This window comes from Haemorhous mexicanus, chromosome 25 (assembly GCF_027477595.1).
Source record: "Haemorhous mexicanus isolate bHaeMex1 chromosome 25, bHaeMex1.pri, whole genome shotgun sequence".
Classification (NCBI taxonomy): Eukaryota; Metazoa; Chordata; class Aves; order Passeriformes; family Fringillidae; genus Haemorhous; species Haemorhous mexicanus.
In genome coordinates this window covers 5,685,023-5,709,214 of record NC_082365.1, presented here as the reverse complement: position 1 = coordinate 5,709,214, position 24,192 = coordinate 5,685,023, and the positions used below count along the sequence as shown (strand labels likewise).

Genomic DNA, 24,192 nt, shown 5'->3' with positions numbered 1-24,192 from the left:
CAAGGACAAGGTCTGCCATGCAATATTCCAGGCTGGCTGAGGCAAAGCCAAGTGTCAGTCTTGCAGGGAAGAGGAGAGCCAGAGCTGAGGGCAGCAGGTCAGTGGATGGAGGGGCTGGTGGTACCTGGGGTTCCTGCTCAGGCTGATCCTGACCTGGGCCTCCTCTCCTGGGAGGGCAGCTGCATCCAACAGGGAGAAGGAGACTCCTCACCTGTCCCCCATTTGGCCTAAGCCCAACCCATCAGGCTTCTGATCTGAAAGGTCGTGAGGGATCCTGGGGATTGAGAGAAGCTCAGAGGATCCCAACTCTGTTTAAAGGGCTTCCCTGGCTGCTCACCTGGGCTTGGTGTGCACTGAATTGTGGGGTGCAGCTTTGATTCCTCAAGGTCCAGCTGAAGATCATCTGCATCTAGGTCATCTGGGGAGGAAAGAACAAGAAATGGTGCTCAGATAAAAACAAGCAGAACCATCAAAGATAACTGGGCCTGGAGCTTTTCCTGCTGCCTGTCCTCCACACAGACCTTCCCAGCCAGTTCAAAGTAGCTGCTGGTGTGCAGTTTGTCCCCTGCAGTCACTGCTGTAGAGGGAGAAGATCTTGTAAACGTTGGTGGGTTGCAGTGTAGCCAACCCCTCTGTTTTTAGGTTACTCCCAACATTTGAAGTATGAGAGCCCCAGATCCCAGAGCTGTGTGACTGTGGTTCCCTCCTCCCAGCACTCTTTATTAAAAGTAACAAAATCCTCCAGCCTGTGTGGTTACAGAACACAAAGCCTTCAAATGCAGCTTCTCTATGGGAGCTTTCTGGGCAGGCCTTGTCCAATATTTGTTCATCAACAGGGATTTTGAGGCTTTGTTCAGAGGGAACCATCAGCCTCTTCTTGCAGCACAAAGTTTTTGTCAGCAGCAACCACCATCAAGCAGTTCCTCAGCAAAGACACAAGGGAACACAACATTTACTGTGTTATTTTATGCCCTGTAAAATCCTGGGACTGTGGTGCCCTGTTTTCAATCGTGGATGTTCCCAGGATTTGCTGAGGGATTTGCAGACTGGTTGCCTGTGGCTGCAGATTCTGCAGCCATGGGGTTTGTGCAGCCAGGCTGCAGAGCCCAGCCCTGCACCAGAACCTCTGCCATGCTGGCAGCTGCACCCCGAGCCAGGCTGGGGCTTGCTGAGGGTCAGGCAGAGCCCCTGGCTGAAGAAGGAGCTGCTGGAAGGGAATGGGGCTGAGCCCTCAGCTGTGTGTTCAGAGCAGGCTGTCACCAGGCTGAATAGCATCCTCTCAGCCTAATCCACGAGGTTCTTTTTCTGCTTTGTTCCTTGCTCCTGTTCCCAAAGTTCTGCTGGCTGACAGCACTGGGACACGGTGAGGACAGCTCTGTCCTGCTGCCCCCTTCCCAGCCATGGCACCAGCACAGCCTTCAGCTCCCAGTGCAGATCTTGGGAGGGTTTTCTGCCAGTGGGAGGAAAGGCAAAGGATGTGGTTTTGTTCTTGCTACAGCCTGGTAGCCAGAGAGCTGGATCTGTGGCTGCGGGATGAACTCTCTCTCGGATGAATGGACTGATGCTGGAGCCCAGGTGTGCACCTGGCAGCTTAGACACTGGCCAGGAAGGCAAATCTCCACAGTGCTGAAGATAAGGCTGACCTGAGTGGGATTTATGTATCTAATCTGTTTAGAAGTGGTGCCTCTCAAGAGCTCTGCTCCCTGCCTGTGTTTGAAAATGTGACTGGGATTATTTGATTAAAGGATGATGACAAATAACATGCTATCTTTAGTGCCTCCTGACAAGCTTCATGGCTTTCTCAGCTTCAGGGAGCTTTGGGAAAAAAGGTCATTTTAAAAATCTGTCTGTGCAAGAATTGAAATATTACTGCTGCTTTGGAGCCTGGCAAGGAAACCCTCACAGTGGGATGGAAAAATATTTCATCCTTGTATTTTATAGTCTTATAAATCTCCAGTGTCTTTTCCAGCCACAGTGCGGAGGCTGTGATGTGCAGTCACGATACCCAAATAAAACAGACACAGCCTTGCTCTTTCTGTGCTCTGCTGAGACCCAGCCCTTGGGAAAATCTAACCTGTGCCATCCATTTTCTCCTCAAAGCCTGGTTTTAAGCCCAGGTTCAACATTTTCCTGAAATGAAGGATGATCTCTTGTTTTGCCTGGACTACTGAGCCTGCTGGGAATTACAAAGCAATCCTTAGTCAGCACAGTGGGATTCAAAGTGAAAAATGTACCTCTCTCTGCTAGAAACCAGTCCCTCTCCAGCCTGGGAACTGTGGAGAAAGGAAAATGGCTGTTGTGTCCTAGCAAGGCAGGCTGCATTGATTTTGAAGAAGCTGTTATTTATTTGAATTTTGCTGAGGTGCCCCCACTTTCTGAAGTCTTATGGGAAAAACCCTCTTTGCCAGTAGTGCCCTTTCCATGAGAAATGAGCTGCCTGTACCAAAAGTCAAGTGAGAGGAAGAGGAGCAGAATTGCTGGGGAAAGGGTAGAACAGAAAACACTGAGCTGAATGCTTTCCCCCCTTAGTGCTGTCTGCTTGTTCCCTGCTCAGTCCTGTCTCAGCCAGGGCAGCCCCTGGGTGGCAGGGACCTGCCCTCTCCTCGGTGTGAGGGTGGGTGCAAGAGGCCTGGGCAGATCCTGTTTGGGGTCTGGAGAAGCTTTTTGAATGACAGAAGCAGAAGTAGATCTCTAAGGACCCTGCAGGGTTTGCAGGAGGATGCAGAAGTTCATTAGTAACTCCACAAGCTGCTGGAGGGGCTGGGCTGGGGGAGCAGTGTCCCACTGCCCAGGGTACCCACACACATGTGCTCCCTTCTCACTTCCCACAGCTTTGTTCATCATTGCAAACACATGTTGTCAGTGAATTCATCCCTTTCTATCCTCAAACCAGAGGTCCCAAAGGGAGGTGCTGGGGTGCTGATGGAAGTGCCCCAGGGCATTTTCCCTGCCCTCCTCTGCAGCACCATTGGGAGCTGCTGGGGGCTGTCCTGGTGGCAGGTCCCCGAGCCATCCTTGGGCTCCTGGTCAGCCAGAGGGCAGACTTGGGGCAGGGGGTGTCTGCTAAACACTGCCAGCTGTAATCCAAAGAGGCTGAGACAGTTGGGATTGCCCAGCCTGAGAAGAGAAGGCCCCAGGATTTAGAGACCATTCCAGTGTCTAAAGGGGTGCCAAGAGAGCTGGAGAGCAGCTGTGGCTGCCCCTGGATCCCTGGAAGTGCCCAAGGTCAGGATGAATGGAGCTTGGAGCCACCAGGGACAGTGGGAGGTGTCCCTGCCATGGCAGGAGGGCAATGAGGAGAGCTTCAAGGTACTTCCCAAACCCAAACCATTCTAGAATTCAGTGATATCCCAAACACTGGAAGTGCTGGAACTGAGACCTTAAATGTCCGTTTTGGCAAGGTGACAGAATGATGAGATGTGCACTGAGCACTTTAGTTTGGGCCCCAGGTGGGTGTTACTCAGATGAGAATGGACATACTCAGGTGGTGTGGGGGGGTTCCCAGGCACTCAGCGCCCTGGGGGGATGGGGAAGAGCTGATCTGACCCTGGGGTCTGTGGCACCATGTGTGCTCTGAGTCTGGAGTCAGGTGGTCCCTCGGGGCTGGGCTTGGCTGCAGGATGGGTGCTGGGATAGGAGCAGGAGAGGCTGTAGGAGCCACTGCCAGGCAGGGCAAGGCAGGGCTGGGATAGGAGCAGGAGAGGCTGTAGGAGCCACTGCCAGGCAGGGCAGGGCTGGGATGGGAGCAGGAGAGGCTGTAGGAGCCACTGCCAGGCAGGGCAAGGCAGGGCTGGGATAGGAGCAGGAGAGGCTGTAGGAGCCACTGCCAGGCAGGGCAGGGCTGGGATGGGAGCAGGAGAGGCTGTAGGAGCCACTGCCAGGCAGGGCAAGGCAGGGCTGGGATAGGAGCAGGAGAGGCTGTAGGAGCCACTGCCAGGCAGGGCAGGGCTGGGATGGGAGCAGGAGAGGCTGTAGGAGTCACTGCCAGGCAGGGCAAGGCAGGGCTGGGTGCTGGGAGCCATTTCTTGTCTCTGCATGGCTGCCTGGGACAAGCTGCCTTTCACTGTCCAGCCTGAGGTTCTGGGAACCTCTTCCCTCATTTGGGAAGGACTGGAAGCAATGCACAAGGCTGAGAGGACAGAGCTGTCTGGAAGTGTTCCCTGTCCCTCTCACAAGTTCTCCCACAGCATCCTGAGTGCCCTGACAAGCCTGGCAGGACCTGCTGCTGCACAGCCCTGAGGTATTTTCTCTTCAGCAGACCACTTTCCCTCTTGCACGAAAGGAATGTTTGGGAGCTTTTTTCCTCTTTAATGAGGAAGTGTTACAAGGTTCATATAATCCAGCCAAAGGCCATCAGTGACCATCAGAAAGGAAGCACAGGGAACAGAAATAAAGCCATGATTAATTAAGTGAAACAGCAATCTCAAAAACCCCATATCATCAAGAGCAGACCCTGCTGCTGGAGGTCTGGAGAGTCATCTGCAAAAGCTGCACATCATAAGGAGTGATGTTCCTGTGCATTTCACATTTGCACCTCTGTGCTTTGATATTCCAAAACAGATCCAATGCTTTAACATCTGAAAACAGGAGTCTTTACAAGCAGCCTCATCTGGCACATCTTAGAATCAGTCAGCATTCCCCTGTGGTGCTGGGACTGGCCTGGAGGCCTGGGACCCTGGGGTAGGTTTTGGTCTGCTGACAGGGCCAGGTGAGAGCATCCTTTGGGACATCAAAGACTTTGGTACCGAGCAAAAGCAGCTCAGTGGCCCCTTGGCACAAACTAGATCTTTCCACAAATGCCATAATTTGCTAGGCAAACCCCACAGCTATCTGTACTAGGACTGCTACAGTATGGGCTGCATTAATGATGGAAAAAGTGACGTGGCTCAGAATGAAATCCTGCAGCAATGACTGTAACATGACTCCTCTGTACTGTCTGGCCAGTGTTACCACCAAGTCTACCATGCTTCCTGGAGCCACATCATGCCAGTAGGAACCACATTTGCTACCCTCTGGCTGGGCTCTTTGCATGTCTAAAGGTCATTCTGAGGAAGGATCAGTGCAGGAGCAGAAGCACAGGGCTTGGGGGTCCCTTGCTGGCTGTGTCACAAAGTGTCTTGGTCATCCTGCCCATAACACAGTGAGAGGAATGGCAGATTTGTCTTTACAAATGAGCTGTGGGTCTGCTGGTGGATAAAACTAGCCCTGGAAGAGAAAGGAAACCATGGGAAGGATTCCACTGATAGATGAATGGAAAAAGATATTTGCTTTTACAAATAAACTTTAGGTTTGCTGATAAATGAAATTAGACATTGAAAGATGAAAGAAACAATGGGGAAGAAAACCCCTAAATTCCACAAGAATTAAAAATTAAAGGGAAGGGTTGTACATTAGAGGGAAATCTTTGGTATCAGGTGTTTTGGAAAGTCTGAACCTCTCAAGTACCTCAGCCAGTGGGGAAAGAGAGAAGGGAAATGTGGCTGGGAAATTGGGATAAAAAGGGAGGCTGCATCCTCCAAAAATCCTGAGAGATCCCAGGGGAATGCCCCATGGCCTCTCCCTTGATTGGAATAAAGCCAAAAAAGGACTCTTCTGTCTCCTTTTTGGACATAAACCTCTGGTGTTTGTGGATTAATTTTCCTAACAGCAGTGTCCAGCAGCTCTGGGTCTGACTCCAGATGCAGTCCTGCCTGCTCAGGCTGTGGGAGGACAGCAGGGCCCTGGCTGGGGCTGGATGCTCAGAGCTCCTGGGAGCAGGTGGCTCAGGGCTCTGCAGGGGCACAGCCCTCTCTCCAGCTACCATGTGGATTTGCCTGCAGGATGTCTCAGGCCTCGGAAGTGCACTGTATTTACACAAATATATAAACAGAAGCAGCATCCAGGCTGTGTTCCGAAATGTTGTTTGCACTCTCCAGCAGTTACAGAGGAAGCAAAGGGGTTCATGTTTTTCTTTCTGTTTTTCTGAGATTCTCTTGCAGAGGGATCACACCAGCCTGGTGCTGGAGCTCCTGCTGTGCTGTGGGGCTGGGAGTGCAGTGGTGCCTTGCACTCTCTGCTGGCTCCTGGGACTGGCCACAAGCAGTCTGTGCAGACCTGCACTTTGGAGCACAGAATAAATGGACTCCTGGACAGAAAGTGCTACTCAACCATGGAGCTTCTTCTTCGCTGTCTTGGCCAGTTCCTGTGCTGTGTTCCCCAAACATGTCCTGTTGTCACACCTAACCCAGACCTTGGCTGCAACACCCGAGAGAGATAAGAGCTCTCTCTACCTCCAGTCAGAGGGATATCCCAGGTCCTTGAGTTCATTCTCTTACTCAGATTAATCCCAGGGTCCTTCCTCTAGATGATATAAGAGCACAGATTGATGTCCTGCCAAAGGCTCCACATTGCCCAGAAACCTAATGACCAAGCCCAGGTGTCCCAGTTAGCCTCAGCCACCTTCAGTGCCTTGAGCAGTCTCCCTCCATGGCCAGCAAGGCCAAACTGACAAACATGCCCGGGGTGTGGGGGCTGCCAGGTCCTTTTGTTCTATTGTGAAGGTTTGGATGTGCCACACCTACACTTTCTCCCACAGGGTCACCAAATGAAGCCTGTTCAAAGCAATGGGCCACCTGTGCTGGAGAGGGCTCAGCCTGCCCTCCCTGAGGCAGTGTCACCTCTGACAACGGCACCACTCCTGCAGAGGCAGGATTGCACCCCAGCTCACAGCCCTGCCCAGGGCCGATCACCACGGAGGCTGTTTACTCACAGTGGTTGTCAGTGTGACCTGGGAACAATTCCAAGGTCCTCTTGTGGGGATCCTCCTCCTCAGGGGCCATGTCTTCTGCCTCCCACTGGCTGGACACCCTGAAGAAGCTGCTGCAGCTCCCATAGGCACAGCACTGGTAGGCGTAGGGCACCTCCAGGACTCTGCACAGAGGAAAGCAGAACTTTAAGGTGTGTCTCCTCCATGGCCAGACTCTCCATTGCTTTGCACTTTTTGCTTAGCTCCTTCAGTTGTTCAAAGATGAAACTCATCTCTACAGAGTCACAAAATATTCTGGGCTGGAAGGGACCCACAAGGGTCATCATGTGCAGCTCTGAAGTGAATGGGGCCCTACAGGGATCACATCCACAATGTTGGTGCTATTAGCACCGTGCTCTCACCAGATGAGTCAAAAAAATATGGAACTCTCCACGAAGTTCTGTGCAGGAGCCGTGCTGAACTTCTCTGTATCGTTCCAATTTTGGTACCTGTGCTGCTGACATGACAAAAGCTGGTCTGTGTGGTGATGGTTACAGTGGAGAGGGACTTTGCTTTGGTGAAGGACTCCATGTAGGACAGGGTGTGGACCCAGGGCAGCCCATGGTCTCCCTGCACAACTTTTGGTGCTTAAGACACTGTCAGTCAATAGAATGTTGTCAAAAAACAGGTTTGGAAACTGCTCTAAAGTTTCCAGATAGTTCCTTGCCCTGGTTCCAGCCAGAACAGGGTTAATTTTTGCAGTAGGTGTGAGGGAGCATGGCCAGGACCCAGAGGTTATTCTGTACCATCTTACTCATTGCTGGGGGCTAGGGGGAAAGGAGAAAATGTGGTGGGGGAGCCATCTGGCATTTGTTTGTTTTTGGGGGCTTTCCATGTAAATAACTTTCTTTTCTTATGCTTTTTGTTATTAATATTGTTGCTGTTAGTGTTTGTGTTTTATCTCATTGCTGTTTCCAGTAAATTGTTCTTATCTCAACCCATGATCTTGGCCTTTTGTGCCTCCAGTTGGGGAGGAGGAGTGGTGCGTGGTTTTAGCAGGAATACTAAACTGGAGAATACCATTCCTAAACCACCACATTCCTAAAAACCCTTCTGCTGTTCTCCTCAGAATAAACTAGCCCCTCTCTCCAATATGCAGTGTGCAGTCTTCAATCTTTACCCCAAGGCCATGTTTTCCCAGGCATCCTTTCCTTCCTTGAAGAGGAGAAGCTTGCCTAGGGCAAGGCTATCCTTGCTTGTTGTTGAGGGCACCTTCAAACTCCAGTTCCAGGAGTCCCAGCTCAGGCAGGGAATTCTCATGTCTCCCAAGTGAAGCAAGTTATTTAAATATGTCTGATTTCTACTTGAAAGTCGAATTGATAGTTTCTAATTATAGCATGTATTACAAGGGTAATTCAACAGCAGTTGAGCATCATCTGGATGCAATACCAGACTTTCTGTCAGCAGTTGCAATTTTTGGCTTTGCTGGAAGTCAGGGAGACTGCTGATGAAGGCAAAGGAACCCCAGGTTTTCCAGACAATTAAGGTCCTCTGACAAGATCAGTAAATATGGTAAAACTCTATATTCTAAAAATATGCTTTTGTTTTATGTTCCCAAACATTTCTGGCCGAGCCCTGGGAGGGTCTGGAAAGTCTGTATACAAGCTCATTTCCTGTTATAAGCTCCAAATTAGATCCTATTATTGAAAGGTGGTAGGGAGGTGCAGCTCCTCCCAGCAAGGCTAAGAACTGCTCCCAGATGACTCCTGCAGACATATGCCCCAAGAGTAAGGCTGCCTAATGGCAGTACCCGAAATTTAGGGAATGTTAATGGGTCCATTGCCTGGCATGGTTCACTGAAGCACTGCTGCAGGCTCAGTTTCTCTGGTACAAACACAAACCAGCTCAAGAGATGTGAATGGAACTAATTTAGAGGAGAAACACCCTGGAAGCACTGGACTTGACCCACCCTGCACAAGGGACTGCCAGTTGGAGCAGGTCCAGAGGAGACCAAGGAGGTGCTCCAGAGCTGGAGCCCCTCTGCTCTGGAGCCAGGCTGGGAGAGCTGGGGTGTTCACCTGGAGAAGAGAAGGCTCCGGGGAGACCTCAGAGCCCCTTCCCAGTGTCTAACGGAGCTTGTCACTTGTGAGGGTGCAGCTTCAGTCCTGTGCCCAGTTCTGGACCCCTCACTTCAAGGAAGACATTGAGGGGCTGGGGTCAGGAAAGGGAAATGGAGCTGGGGAAGGGTCTGGAGAGTAAATCATATGGAGAGTGGCTGAGGGAGCTCAGCCTGGAGAAAAGAAAGCTCTCCCCCATCAGCAGGGACCTTATCACTCCTTACAAGTGATGATTTGTGACACGGTGGGGCTTGGTCTCTTCTCTGGACACTAAGTGGCAGGGAGAGAGAAAATGGCCTCAAACTACACCAGGGGAGACTCATGTTGGAATCAGGAGGAATTCCTTGCAGGAAGGGCTGTTAGACATTGGAAGGGGTTGCCCAGGGAGGTGGTGGAATCCCCATCCTGGGAGGTGTTCAGGGAACAACTGAATGTGGCACTGAGTGCTCTGGGCTGGTGACAAGGTGGGGATTGGTCACAGGTTGGACTCGATGATCTCAGAGGTCTTTTCCAACATTAATGATTCTCTGGTTCTGTGGTTCTGTGAAGAAAGCTGGAGGGGAACTTTGGACAAGGGTCTGGAGGGACAGGACAAGGAATCCTCATTTCTTACTGGAAAGGGCAGGGTTTGATGGGATATTGGGAAAAAATTCTTCCCTGTGAGGGTGGTGAGGGCCTGGCACAGGTTGCCCAGAGAAGCTGTGGCTGCCCCACCCCTGGGAGTGTCCAAGGCCAGGCTGGATGGGGCTTGGAGCAACTTAGGATGGTGGAAGGTGTCCCTGACCATGGCAGGGGGTGGGTGGGACTGGATGGGCTTTAATGTTTCTGTCCAACCTACACCATTCTATTGTTGTATGATCTTGGGTGTAGAAAACCCTGCAAAAGCTTCTGGGACCCCCTGCCATTTGGAAACCAGTCATGCAGCATTTCCTAGCTCTGAGTTAAAAAAGTCAGAAGAAGAGAGCCCTGCAGGCACCACTGCTGAGGCAGCCTGAAGGGAGAGCTCCACACTTCTCCTCAGGCCTGAGCTTTAAGCTCTGTGTTGGTGCAGTGATCTGTGACCCCAGCCCTGTGTGGAAACTGGAGAAGCTCCAGCTTTGGGAACCCATCCTGGATGAGTGGGAGCATCAGCTCATGCATTCTTGGCTTGAAGGGAACTCCCTGGGACACCCAAGCGAGAGATGACTTCATCTGAGAAGAATTTGTGTTCTCTGGACCCTGGGTGTCTAAGCTCAAAGGCAGATGCCACACTGAGACCCAGGAGCCAAGGAGGGCTAGGAAAGTCTGAGCCTGCAGCACAGTACTCTGCTCTGAGCCTTTTTCAGCCTCTTCTTCATCAGTTTGACTCCTTCAGGCTCCTCATTAATCCATAACAGACAAGACACGGCCACACAAGCAGAGTTTATGGAAGAAAACCTGGATGTCATTAGGTGGGATGGCTTCTGGGAATGTTTTCCATTGAGAGGAGCCCTGAGCTGGGCCTGCTCCATGCTTTCCACTTGTGTGTGTGTGTTTGGGGTGGGGGTGGTGGCCTGGGAGCACATCACTGCTCTTCCACGGAACATATTAAAGATGAGATGTGCTAGCAGCAGATGGGTCTTCCTCAAGCCATGGGCCTGGAAGCCTGGAGAAAGCACGAGATGGGCCAGGAGAGCAGGAGGCTGAGTGCTGTGAGCAAATACAGCTGTGCTGAACACCAGAAGGGAAAGAGCCAACACCCCGAGTACCTCATTTTGGGGAAGCTCTCCTTGGTGAAGGGCTCAGAGAGAGCTGGGTTGCCTTGGAGCTTCAGATGTGTCAGTCCAGCCAAACCATCCAGGGGCAGCGTGACCAGCTGGTTGTCAGTCAAGTCCCTGGTGAGGGGAAAGCAGAGAGGGAGAGCACGGTCAGGGCTGTGCTGCCAGTGGTATCTCAGCCAAGCAGAGGGCACTGCCTCAATTGCTCCCTTGATGTGATGCTGAAATGGGGCTGGGTGCTGCACTGGGGCCAGGAGCCTCTGGAGGTAAACACTGCAGGGGCTGGGTTGGTGGCCGTGCTGAAAGCCCTGGGTGGTATCTCCCTCCCCGTGCACGTCTGTGCCCCACACATCTCTTCCTCCACTGTGGGTCAGGGATGGCTGCAGGTCCCAGCCCATCAAACAAACACCCAAGGCTCTTAGAGAGGGGGCTGAGAACTGGGGGCCCTCCAGAGCCAGCACAGATGGTCTGCAGTGACTCTTGCAGAAACAGCCCAACATGCTGATCTTCCTTAAAGGCATCTAAGGCAGCTATGGAAGCACCAGGAAATGGAGGTTTAAGTGTTCAGGATGAGAGCATCTTGAAGATGGCCCCTCCTGCACTTCATCATCCCTTTATTAATAGTATTACTAGGAAACCTTGGGATTTGTTGTGTCCACAGTGCTGAGACATGCACCTGAACACATCAGTCTTCCAGCATCTAAATCCCAGGTATTCTGGTAGCCCAGGGAGTCAGTCTGGGGTGCTCAGATACCTCCCATCCCTGGTGAAAGAAATATCCCTGCAACTTACAGCTTGGTGAGGGAGTGCAGGGTCACAAAGGCTTCTGGGTGAATAAACTGGATGTAATTCCAGCTCAGGTCTCTGCAAGGCAAGGACACAGCAGTAAGAAGAGAGCAGAGCAGGGCAGTGAAGCTGCTGACACTGGCCCAGCCAAGGGCCCTGGTGGGAGCACATGTGGGATCTGTAGTCCCTTGGTCAGCAGCAATTTCTGTCCCATTGCAGCTCCCCACAGACAAGTCTGGGGCTGTATATGGGTGGTTTCCCACAGAGGGCACAAGAGTTAGCATTGCAGGAGCTCCTCTGCTGACATCAATGGGAAAGGATCAATGAATGAAAAATGTTCTTTTCTAGCTTGATTTCTGTAAATTTGTGAATTTTTTTCCAACATGCCAAACAGGTCATGCCTTAGGGTCAGAGCATCCCCAGTGCAGTCACAGTGCACAGGCACTGTGGGCACAGGCAGATAGGGCCAGTGTGCAAACCCAGGGCACAGGGAACATTTCTCTGTCTGCTCTGGGGTGCCCTGACCCCCAGGGGAGCTCTGACTTTGACCCTCATTCATGGACAAAGTTTCCCAGACTTCAAGATAGACTGGAACCGACAAAAGTGTGAAATAGATTCTAGAGAGCAGTGTGGGTGTGTCACTGGGTGAGAAATTGAGGGTTTGGGATTTTTAGTATGTTGTGGATGGAAGCAAGATGGAGGGCACAGGGTGTCATCCTGGGTTTCTTCTTCATGCTGCTTCTTCCTCCTTCTCCATGGGTTTGGGTGGCATTTTGTAATTGGGCAGAAAAGTCCCCACTGGGGGCTCTGTGGGATCAGCTATTGGGTTAAAAGGGAAAACAATCCAGGTGTCAGTTCTTAACTGGATTGTTTAGTTTTAAAAGACCTTGGAACAAGAGATTTTTGGCCATTTTTGTGGTGCTTTCCCAGCACGCTGAGCCTGGTGTGGACAGCGTACAAAACTCTAGATAAGATAATAATAAACAAGAACCTGAAGACTGAAAAAATCCAGTGCAAATCTCTTTCCTGACACAAAACCACCCCAGTAGGGTCTCTCCCGACCGGGGAGCCCCCAGGGAGGGTCCAGCCTGAGACCCAGAAGTCGAGGAATCGGGAACAGGTACCCACATAGGCCAGGGGTCTGGGGAAGGTGATTTTAGAATGTCTCCTGCCATGCATAGGTGCTTTGTATTCACTGAGACCTCTCAATAAGCTCTGCCTCCATCCAAGTGAGAGAGCTCCACTCTCTCTGTTAGCAGGAAAGAGGAAACCAGCAAACTGGGACACATTTCTTGCCCTAAGGCTGATTACAGGCCAACTTTCTTCTCTCCAGCTCTAAGGGAGTGAAGCTACCTGCTCAGGTGTGTGTGACATTGGGCGAGAGGAATCCTTTCCCAGGGACCAGAACACACCCAAAGCTGCCAGAGCTTTCTCACCTGTGTGTGACTGGGCTGGGGCAGCATGCTCAGGCTTCCCTGGGTGTCTGCAGTGTCACCTGCCACACCTCAGGTATAACTGTGGTGTCTGTGACACTCGGGGGATCCCAGGAGCTATGAAATGGCACTCACATTGCTGCACCATGGGAACAGGTTAGGTGGGATTTAGTTCACTTCCTGACAGAACAGCAAAAAAAGACTGTCAGGGTTCTTCCCAGATGTCACAGAGCCAGTGGTGCCCTTCAGGGCCTTGGCTGGTGCCAGGCACCTGGGAGGTGACTCTGTGTGTGGGAGGTGCTTGGAACACGAACTGCTGAGTGGTGGGGAGGAGCTTTCAAACGAATGGGATGGGTGTTCCAGGAGTGCATGGCCCCAGAGCTGCATGTGAGGGACAGGGGTGCTGGAGCTCAGGTGCACTCAGGTACTGCCCTGGGTTCCTCCTGGCATTCAGGAGCCTGTCTGTGATGTGGGCTCTGCCTTGGCTGAGCTCTGGGTGTGGGCACGAGGGGGCGGGTAAGGGGGGGGAGGGGGCTGCAGGCATGGGGGAAGCCAAAAGGATGGTTTGTGCCCTCCTCTTTCCTAAGGAGGAATGGAAGAGGGACTCAGCAGAAAAGCCTCCCAGCAGAGACAGAGGCAGGCTGGCAGCTTCCCTGAGCCCACCTGGGTTCACAGTCCCCCTCCCCAGCATGACCCCAGCTGGTTCCCTGGCAGACAATACTTGCATGGAGCGCAGGGCCATCAGCTGCACAAAGGTGTCTGCTCTGATCTCCTGGATCTTGTTGTGCTGGAGACCCCTGGAAAACAGAAACTGCTTTGAGAAGAGAGCTGAAGGCAGTTATGGAGATCTTTGTCCCAGGGCAGCACTGTCACTGTGGAAGTTGCTGGGCTTGGGAGACCTACTCTTATTTCAGGAGTTAAAGAGGATGAGCAGCAAAATGTGTCAAAGCCATTCTCTCCTACAGGCAGCTCCAGGGCTCAGAGAGCCTCTGCTTTTGATGGCATCAGGACTCAGTAAAGAACTGTTGAGCTGCAGTGGCCAAAGGTGCCCTGTTAACCCCAAACCCAGGCTGGTTTCCCACTCTGCTCTGCCCTAAGCCTCCAAACTGCTTTTTCCAGAGGAAAAGCTGAGAGCTTGGAGCCAGTGATCAGCAACCAGCTCTGTGTGACCCTTCAGGAAGGACCATGTGGTGCTGCCCTTTGCCTTGGTGAGGATGAAGGTTTGAGGGCTGAAGGTATCTCAGTGTTTCATGAAGAAATATCTTGATGTTTTGTAGAACCCACTGTCCACATCTGCACATGAGGTGCCTCAGCCCTCCACATCCCCTTCCCAGCTCCTTCATCCCCTGGGGATGGGGAAAAGCAGGGTGAGAGTTCACACAGACTCTGCTGACTGACCTACACACTCCCACATCCTCAGGAGACATCCTGGATGCTCCAACCATGCACCTTGTTGGAAAGGTTCAGTTCCTCAGGGCTGTTTTCTCTCGTGTGAGCCCATCCTGAATTCCCAGACCTGCAGAAGTAGCGTCCCCCATCTATGACCTCCTGCAAGGGAACACAGCCACTGCCTGCTGCTCCTGCAGCAGCTCCTGGGCTTTCCCCAGGTGGTAACCTGCCTTTAGACTCAGAAATGACCTTGACTCATCTCCCACAAGGACCCTCATGTGCTGCTCCAGTGTCTCAGCTGGTATTTGCCCATGTGCTCCTGTTCCACAGGTGGGCACTTGAGCTGCCCCCGTGGTGCCCCAGGCTGGCAGTGCCCCTGCCTCCAGCCAGGATTTCACCTGGGAGCCACTGGAAGATGTGGGCACAGATCTGGGGGCCTCACTGATTGGAAGAGGTGGAGTTTGGGCAGAAGGGTATTGGAACAAGGTTGAGAAAAAGAATTTAGGGGTGTGTAGCTGTGAGAGGTCACCTGTGTGGTGCAGGTGAAGGTGTGCACACCAGCAGTTACGGCAGAGCAAGGGCACAGCTGAGCTGTTTGTGTGCCAGGTTGTACCACCAGGCACCACCAGACTTGTTTCAAACCATCAGGAACACTGATGCTTGGTGGGGTTGGGGCTTTCAGGACAATAACTTTGGGGCTAAGGGACCAAAAACTCATTTTGGTGCCTTAAGAAATAAGGGACCAAAATAAGAATATGTTATTTTTATTTTAATAAGGTCTTTAATAAGAAAAATTAAAATTTAAAATTAATATTAATATCAATACCATTATTGATATTAATATTTAATATTATTTTAAGATTACTGTTTTTATACGTATATAGGTATAATCTATTTGACTTCAGTAGCCAGAAACTGGGATTTAATGTGATTCTATATTCATGTTAAGTCTGAATTTGGCATAATATAAAATTCTGTAAGAAGGAGCTCTGGCAGAATGTGTGAAACTACAGGTTTGAAATTCTGAACATTTGTCTTTTTCTGGTGTACTTTCTATTTTTTTCAAATGTTTTCCTGGGGGTACTGTCACAGCTGCCATAAAAAGCAGCGGGGGCTGTGTACTCTCATTTCCATGCAGTTTCAGTGTTCTAATGTCCAGTTTGCTGAGGCTGGATGAGCTGCTCTGACTATCCAGGCTGAGGTGCTACAGAGAGCAGGGACAGCCTCTCCTGTGGGTTTTTAATGGGCATGCAGCTCCCATACATCTGTTCTTCCAGGTAGCAGAATTCAGTGAAAAATCATGGAGTCTATCTTAATAGTTTGGTTTTTTTTAAGTTTTTCTCAAAAAGGCCAAGAACTTGTGTTCTGTTTGAAGTGTAGGGCCACGTTTTGAGCTGAGTGTGAATAACTTTGTCTCAGAGCAGCAGCAGTGCCTCCTGGGGCCTGGAGAGGACCCAGTTTCAGAGGTACAGCTGAGGAAAAGAATGCCCCTTCTCTCAGGAGGGGCTGGCCCTGGGCAGGCTGGACAAGAGCTGCTTTGTGCCCATGGCATGGGGCCCCTCCTTTGAGCAGAAGACATTTTTGGTGGCCATAAACCCCATTCTTGATTAGCTCAGAGTGGGACTGGAGTTAGAGAAGGGAATTCAGTGCTGGCAGATCCTACTTCTGTTTGAAGTGTCTGGGACCTCTGGCAGGACCTGAATGAAGCTCCTGTGCACAGGGGATGTATTTTTATTCTGTATGTGCACAGGGGCAGAGAGTGGAGCTCTGGTCCAGTTGTACTCCAAACAGTGAGTTACAATGCCCAACTTCCCCAGTGCTTGGGAGTTCTGTGGGTGGGAACCACCCCTCTCCTCAAAGCAGCCCTTTTTCCCCAGAGCACAGCACAAACAAGGACATTTCCATACTCACAGCTCCTCCAGCTGCTGGCACCGGTGGAAACTGGGCAGCTCTTCAATTTGGTTGTGTGACAGCTCTCTGCAGGGAAAGGACAGCACAGGAATGTTGGGACACCAGAAGCCAGTGCCCCTGAGCCCTCCCTTGCGAGGCAGGTACTGCTGGAGAGCAAGGGGAGCTCACCTCATCCTGCACAGCTCCACTTTTGATAACCCAGAGTGGGATCTGCACCCTGCAGCTGCTGCTGGCTCTGGGAGTCTCTGTGCAGGGTGAGGGCTGCCCCATGATTTCTGTGCAGGATGAGGGCTGCCCTGTGATTTCTGTGCAGGGTGAGGGCTGCCCTGTGATTTCTGTGCAGGGTGAGCTGCCCCATGATTTCTGTGCAGGGTGAGGGCTGCCCCATGATTTCTGTGCAGGGTGAGCTGCCCCATGATTTCTGTGCAGGGTGAGGGCTGCCCTGTGATTTCCCCACTCACCCACCCCCAGCCCAGCTCCCTGCACAGCCTGTGGGCTGATGGAGCTGCTGGTACAGCTGGGGTGGGCTTGTTCTCCCCAGCCTTAAGTCAGCTGGGAAAGGAAACCCTCCTGTGCCACTTCTGCTGTGCCCAGCCCTGCTTTCCATGGGCACAGCACTGAGATATTTCTGCCAGAGCTTGCACAAGCTGCAGATGTGCCTGCAGAGCCTGGGCAGGATTTGACCAGCTCCCTCCTGGCACAGCAACCCCACTGCCCATTGCCTGCTCCCCCTTCAGGCTTTCCTGGCTTTGTCCCAAGGTCAGTGAAGGGGTTGGGGCGTTGGCAGGGATTTGGTTCAGGACGTTACAGACTTTGACAGCCTCTGGTCCTAGTTTTTTCAAGTGCTGTCACTCGAAAGTAGTTTGCAGCAAACTCCTCTTGCCACTGGTTCATGGCTCAGTGTCCTGTCACCTCTAGAGTGCCTTGATAGTCAGAGGAAAACCCACCCTGGCACAGCTTAATGAGAATTTATTGAAGCTGAAACAGGCTGGGTAAGGAGCAATGTTTAAACCCAGCTCTTTCCCCCACCAGCAGAGACTGGATTTGTGGTTGTTCAAGGGAAATTTACCCCAGGGTAAAGTTTTGTATGTGGTTTCTCGGACGACTTTCCAAACTTGGTTTCCTTCTTTCTGCCAATAGATTGCTCCTAAAATATTTCAGGTTTTTTTTTTCTTTTTTTTTTTTTTTTTTTTTGCCAACCCACTCACCACCAGTTTTCCATGGTGGAGAGGAGGAGGGAGGGAAAAGAAAGCAAAAGGTTTGTACTTGGCTCTGGAGGCTGTCATCCAGGATGGAGAAAATCCTTAGCATCAGTCACTTCTCCCTGGTCCCTGTGTCAATACATGGGGCTTGACAGGGCTGGAGTTGAGCTAACAGTGATGGGGGAGAACCAGCCCCAGGAGTTATTTCTGGCTCCTCCAGAGTGGGGGTAACCAGGTGCAGCCCAGAATCTACAAACAGAGCAGCCTCAGTCACTCATGCTCTGTTGGGAACACACCAGGATGAAGGTGCTGATGGCACCAAGGGACTTCAGCTATGCTCAGGGGAGTTCCACCTATTTCTGCTTGAGGAGAAAGACAAATCTTCCAGAGCCCAAGGAGCATCTGGACTACTCTGTCAGGCCCAGGGTGGGATTGTTGGGGTGTTCTGTGCAGAGCCAGGAGCTGGACTCAATGATCCTTGTGGGTCCCTTCCACCTCAGGATGTACCATGGTTACAGGAAATCTGCCCTGAGCAGGAGCTCTGGATGAAAGCAGCAGGATGATGCCAGGTTGATGCCCAAGGCTGCCCTGCCTGTGTGGGGCATCCCAGGATGGCTGTGACCCTCTGGCCCTGCAGTGGCTCTACAGTCCCTGTGCAGAGTCCTTGCAGAGAGTCCACACCTGGAAATGCAGCTTTACCTGAGTCATCTATGGCCAGAGGTGTCACAGCCACAGCTTCTGTGGCTGCCCAGAGCCAGGCAGAGAGCAGCCACTGGCTCTGTGGGGACAGGGGCCAAGGCATTTCAAAGGCAAGAGAGATGTAAACATGCACAAACATTGGCCCTCACGCTCTCTCTCCAAACCCAAAAGCAATCCAGTTAATGTCAGGAATGTTCACTAGGGAAGAGGAGCAGGGGGCAAGGAACAAGGTGGTGTGTCCCAATAAAACTCTCCCACATGGTGGTGGGGGGCAGACACAAGAACAGGCTCTGCTGTGAGGGCTTGCAGCCTGATAACTGCAAAAATAAACAGAGCTCTGGGACCCAACAGCCTGGGCCAGCCCAAAGGCTGCACTTTTGTAGCAACTCATCCATTGAATTGGTCCAGATGTCTAAAGATGAGAGATCTTCCCTACAGGGACATCTGGAACCAAAAGCCTGTAATCTCCTAAATTACAAATTGTCTTCTTTTATTTTTATGTTTTACTCTTGTTTCCAGTTTCTGTGATCAAGAATTCACTCCTGTTGCTTTCCTGGAACAAACTTGTTTTCTTTTTCAGCTTGCTCGTATAAAGACTGATGAGAGGCAAGCCTGTTGTTGCCCTTAGGCTGCAAACTTGTATAAATCTGGCTCATGACTCATTTCCTGAGGATGTCTTTGATTGCAAACATAGTTGGGGATCTCAGGAACCAGGGGTGTGATTCCTGAGATGGTGCAGAACCTCTCTGAGATGTTGATTTCATCATGTACCAAGCTAAAGGAGAGAGCATGACCCCCCAGCATCAGTGCCTGGGTAAGCAGGCAGAGCCAAAGAAACAGAGACCAAGCAAAGCCCTGACCTGGCTGTGCTGCCCCAGGTGAGGAAATGAGGCCTGTGGCCTCACAGGTCTCCATCAGGTCAGACCTGATCCCTCCTGGGATATGAACAGGATCCTTCCTCCAGGTGATGGCCCTTGCTGCAGCTCCAACTGCAATAAGCCAAGGCTGGGGCAGAGGGTGAAGGTGATTTCCCCCTTGGTTTTGGGCTAAGAGGAGCTGTGAAGGGCTGTGGCCATCCTTATCCATCTCCTTTTGTACTCTCTCTACTCCCCCTGCATGGGGAGGGGACAGGTCCTGCTGGTGCAGGGCAAGGAGGAGGTGCCTGGCTGCAGCCCTGGGAGCAGAGCAGCAGCTGGGATGGAGCAGCAAGTGCAGGAACAAGCAAGAGCTCAAAGTAGTGACGAACAAGGTGGTGATTTCTGCATGGAAAAGATGATGGGAACAAGCACCACAGGATGGTCTTCCACAGCTGGTCCTTTCCCTGAGCTAGACAAAAGGAAAGCCCAGTTCCTGAGGGCACTTTGTAAGGACCAGGCAGGACAGGGACACGGGTTACTCACAGGACTCGGAGGCTGGGCAGCTGCTGGCACATCCTTCTGGGGAGGAAATGGATTCCTGCCCGGGTCAGGGTCCTGGAGGGATGGAGGAGAGAGAAGAAATGCAGTTGCTGACAGCCAGCACCCAGACTCTGTGACCCCAAAGCCCAGTCCCAGATAGTGACAGAAGAGACAATATCAGCAGGACAATAAAAGACATGGAGAGGACAAAATCCTGCCTGGCAGTTTTGGAAACAAGCACTGCTGCTGGACCTGGCTAAGGTGAATGTGAAGAGTTCTGGGCCACTCTATGAAGAGTTTGGGGCCACTGCTGAGTATTGAATTCACAGATGTCCTTGGCCTTGCTGGGGGCAGGTGGCAGTGGCCTCTGTAGTGTGCTCTGCCCTCCCTGCTCCCACTGTCCAGGCTGGACAGGCCTGGAGCCAGGGCTGCCTCAGAAGCTATGTCTGAGGGATGGATGGTGTGTCCCTGTGTCCCCTAGACACGGCACAGCCAGGCCACACCCTGGCCAGGGGTGCTGCAGTGTGGGCTCAGTGTGGGGATGGTATCCAAGAGAGGAGAACCGTGTGTGGCCAGGGGCAGTGTGTCCTCCAAGGCCCTGGGGGCTTGGGGAGGAGACCAGAGCAGCTGCAGGAGCCCCAGCCTGGGTGGCAGATGTCTCCTGAACTGCACCACGGTGCTGGTTCCAGTATGGGCAGAGACTCTGGGGTGCAGCAGAAGCACTGCACTCACAGGTTCACTCCTTCACAGGTGCAGGAGGGAAGGAAGGAAGGAAGGAAGGAAGGAAGGAAGGAAGGAAAAACCAACCAGACAAACAAAAAAAAGACTGGGGCACACTCAAGAGTACTGAGAGAGCCACTCACAGGGAGGAAAGCTGCCTTCAGGAGCCACAGGGGTGAAACGAAGCAGAAGGGTGAGCGACCAGGGACAGGCAGAGCTGAGAGCTGAACACTGCACAGCATTGGGAAAGTTGTCCTCACTGAAACAGCCTGGACCACCTTGGAGGAGGAAGAGCACAGCTAGCAGGGTAAGAGGGAGAGAAGTGCCACTCACAAAACTTCTAGGCTGGTGGTGCCTTTAAGGTCCGGGAATTCCCTGATGTCCGTGGCTCCATTAAGTGACCTGCAGGGAAACGAGGGTGCAGTGAGGTGGGCAGAGCACCTGGAGGCACCTGCAGCTGCTCAGGGTTCCAGACCCATCAGCCAGGGTGGCAAATCTGCTTCCTCACACCCAGATGGGATCAAGGCCCAGCCCCAGCGTGTCCCTGTGGCTGGGGCAGACACGGTGTGCATACAGCAAGATGGAGCTGGCACTTCCATGCAGGGAGACTTGGCAAGCTCAAAGCCTCTCCCAGCCACTGACATTCTTGGCACGATCTCTACCCAAATTAAATAAAAAAACCCCAAACAATTACCATGGGGAATGTAAGCAGGGCATCCCACCCAAGCCTCCCTGGGTCTATGCATTTGGATCTAAAGAATGCAGGGCTATTTGAATGATTTATTTTATGTGCCTGGGCGAGGCTTATAAATAGAGATTTATGAGGTTGCCTCTGCCTCAGTATTTTTAGTGCTGTGCCACAACAGGTCGGCTGAAACGCCGATGTGGGGCAACTGTTGTGGTTCAGGTGGTGCCCAGCCTGTGCTGGTGGCCCTGGAGCAGGGACAGGGCCAAGATGTGGAGGAAGCAGTGCCACTGCTGGCTGCCCAGTAATATCGTTTGTGCTGTGGTGCTGGGACGTGTTCCTCCACTTCTCCCTCTTGTGGAGGAAGGCAGACGCCTTCAGTGTCCTTCTGTTTGGGCAATTATGCAACAGCAGAAAAAGCTGTGGAACTTGTGTGTGGGGTACTTTGCTGCTCCTGGCACATCTGTGGAGACCCTGGAAAGCCCCAGTGCCTGTCAGCTGTGTGGGGAGGAGGAATTAGTGGCTGCTTCCAAAATGCCCTTTTCAAAATTATCCTTCCTCAGAAGAAAACATTTGCAGTGTCTACTCCTTGGAGTAACCTTTGGGGTTGGACAAGAGAGTGGCTTCATGGTCCTCTATTGGCACAGGAGCTTGGAAAAAGGGAGGGAGGAGGCCACAAAGGTGCCCAGCACACAGGGCTTGGAGCTTGGATGTTACCTCTCTGGGGATGTGCTTGGTGAACTTACAGAGTGTGGAGCTTTGGCAAGTACTGGAAAGCAGACTGTCCAACAAACTGGATGGGATTGTCATAAAAATGGCTGCAATGGGGAAGAGGAACAGGTCAGAGTCTGCTGCACACAAAGAGAAGATGCTGTTATAGGTCAAGAGCCTCAGAGCTGCCAGCAGCAAGCCATGCAGGGGGTGCTGCTGGGCTGTGAGGAATTCTTGCTCCCAGATAACCACGGGCTCTCCCATGGCCTCTTTTGGCTGGACATTGCTACAGCTGAGGTCTCCTGCTGCTCTGAATGGGCTCTTTGGGGTCCTGCTGAACCAGATGGGCTGGAAAGGTGTAAAACCCTTCTTCAGTCCTACTGAGAAACACCTTGCACTGGAGGACACTCCTGTGGTGTCACACATGGCACCAGCACCTTTCCTGCTTGTCACAGTCAGTGAAGTGAGCTCTTCTAGGACCCAGTGAGATGTGGGAGGAGTTGAGTCACCTCCTACAAGAAGCACTTCCCCCCACTAACTGTGGAAGACTTTAGATGAGCAGATGCCATGGAGAGATGAACATTCTGGGAGTACTGGCCCCCATCATCACCCTGTGGATGCTTCCCAAGCAGATGGGGATGAGGCAGGTTGTTCTGGCTGGAGCACTGAATGGTTTCACCCAGTGTCACCGTGGCTTTCCAGATATTGGTATTTCTATAATTTAAGCCCAGTTTGGACAAGCAGAGCTTTTGTCACGAGATTTTCCATATCTGTGTGGTTCAGAGAAGTATCCAAGAATCCCTAACTGTGCCTGGGTCAGAGCAGAAATGACCTGACAGCTGGGTGTGTTTATCTGCAGAGCTCTGTGTCCCAGGTCTGGGCAGGCACACAGGGATCTGGAGTCCCAGCTCTCTGCCATGTGTGGCTGCTGCAGGAGCTGGCCAGCAGCTTTTCTGAGCACAAGGAATAAACAGCAGATGTCAGCCAGGGCTTAGGTGGTTTCCATGCAGACCACCTGTGTTTTGTTCCTTCCTTGCCATCAGCCTGTGCTGCAGCAAATGTCAGCTGCAGGGAAATCCTCACCCTGCGAGGATTCCCAAACTTCACATCCCACAGCACCCAAGGGCCTCAAAGATCCTGAGCTTGGGACTGATCTCTTGCCTTCCTGTGGGGAAGAGAATCATCCCCTCACTCCCATGGTCATTTCTTCTCTCTCACCAGCTCTCCTGAGGTTGTGTTCAGAGGCAATACTGTCCTCTGAAAGGAGAACCCACAGCAGTTCTGAGAAGGAGCCCAGAAGCAGCAATTTCAGCCTGCTTTGGCACATGGATAGCAAATATCAGATAGTTGTCATTTGACCACTGTCAGAAATCCCAATTAAAGACAGCAGGAAATGCTCCTTTCTGGGCAATGTAAAGATGTAAGAAACATTGTTTAATTTTCTTACATTGTTTGGAGGAGGGGATTCCCAACGAATGCGTTCTCCGGAATAGCTTTGATGTTGTTGTTATGAAAACCGCTGTTGGGAGAAACAAATATCTTGATATTAGTTAAATTAATCTTCTTTTCTCAATACTTTTAAAGCCAGAGAGCCTTCAAAATATTCATCAAATAGGAGATATAGGTTCCTTCCCAGGTGCAGCATCATCCCAGCAGGTGAACAAGGTCTGTGGTTTGGCAGGACATCATCTGCTGCATTTACTCTGTGGGTGTTCCATATGTGACTCCCCCAACCCCACCGAGGGTACAAGGACTTCAGGTTTAACACTTTACAGGTCAGGAAACAGAAAAGAGCAAATACAAGATTTTCTATCCACCAGGAACTACAATTTTTGTGGATGGTTTCCATTACAGCCCCACAGCTGCCAACCAGAGTGTGCCAGGAATTATCAGCCCATGTGACTTTAAAGGATTTGTAGCTCCAGCTGGGGTATTTTTGGTTAAGCTTGAGAACCAGCTGACAGAACCAGAGGACACAGTCTCAAGCTTCACCAAGGGAAATATAGGTTGGATATTAGGAAAAAGTTTTTCATTGAAAGAGTGATAAAGTTCTGGCATGGCTGCCCGGGGAGGTGGTGGAGTCACCATCCCTGGGGGTGTTTAACAAAGCCTGGATGTGGCACTGGGTGCCAGGGGTGAGTTGAAATGTTTGGGCTGGGATGGATTCGATGATCTTGAAGGTCCCTTCCAACCTGGGAATTCTCTGAATTCTGTGAATATTGTGAATTCTGTGAAAATTTCTATCAGCAAACTTTCTCAGCAGGAGAGAGTTCTGTGGCCACAGTCTGACCTCCTGTACAGCAAAGGCAGTCACAGGCTCCTGTGTCCAGGACATAGACCCAGCTCTGGGTGATGCCCAAGTTGTTCATCACAGAGGAGTCTGAGCAGGTAATTAGTTGACGACTGTTTGGAATTTGCCTCTTTTTAGTGAAGGCATTTCAAAAGCCATCTCAAAGGGGATTAAGGATCCTATTCTCATTTTGAAGGTGAGAATAATGATGGTATCTGGGCTGAACAGAGAAATCTCATGAAAATTCTTCCAGTAAAGAAAAAAGTCGTGTCAGATTTTTACTCCAAGGCTCCCAGAAACATGAGAGCAGCTGCTTTTGTCCCACCCCAGCCTATCACCAGTGTGATACAGGAACTGTGGATCCACATCAACTCACCCTACCCTGGGGCTTC

At 51.6% G+C, this 24,192-nt stretch overlaps 1 protein-coding gene and 1 non-coding gene across 2 annotated transcripts in view; both read right to left on the bottom strand.

Moving 5' to 3' along the window:
* LGR6 (leucine rich repeat containing G protein-coupled receptor 6) overlaps positions 1 to 24,192 on the bottom strand; it is a 163,918-nt gene that overhangs the window by 3,761 nt on the left and 135,965 nt on the right. Inside the window, exons 8-17 of the mRNA XM_059867721.1 lie at positions 22,958 to 23,029; positions 21,546 to 21,617; positions 20,448 to 20,516; positions 19,398 to 19,469; positions 16,097 to 16,162; positions 13,522 to 13,593; positions 11,370 to 11,441; positions 10,569 to 10,694; positions 6,749 to 6,909; positions 338 to 418 (exon numbers count right to left, since the gene is read on the bottom strand). Coding sequence (XP_059723704.1) covers positions 338 to 418; positions 6,749 to 6,909; positions 10,569 to 10,694; positions 11,370 to 11,441; positions 13,522 to 13,593; positions 16,097 to 16,162; positions 19,398 to 19,469; positions 20,448 to 20,516; positions 21,546 to 21,617; positions 22,958 to 23,029 — 863 coding nt within the window. The remainder of the gene's footprint in view (positions 1 to 337; positions 419 to 6,748; positions 6,910 to 10,568; positions 10,695 to 11,369; positions 11,442 to 13,521; positions 13,594 to 16,096; positions 16,163 to 19,397; positions 19,470 to 20,447; positions 20,517 to 21,545; positions 21,618 to 22,957; positions 23,030 to 24,192) is intronic.
* Positions 7,159 to 7,251, bottom strand: LOC132338480 (U6 spliceosomal RNA). The gene has a single exon (XR_009489456.1). It is a non-coding gene; the product is annotated as a U6 spliceosomal RNA (small nuclear RNA).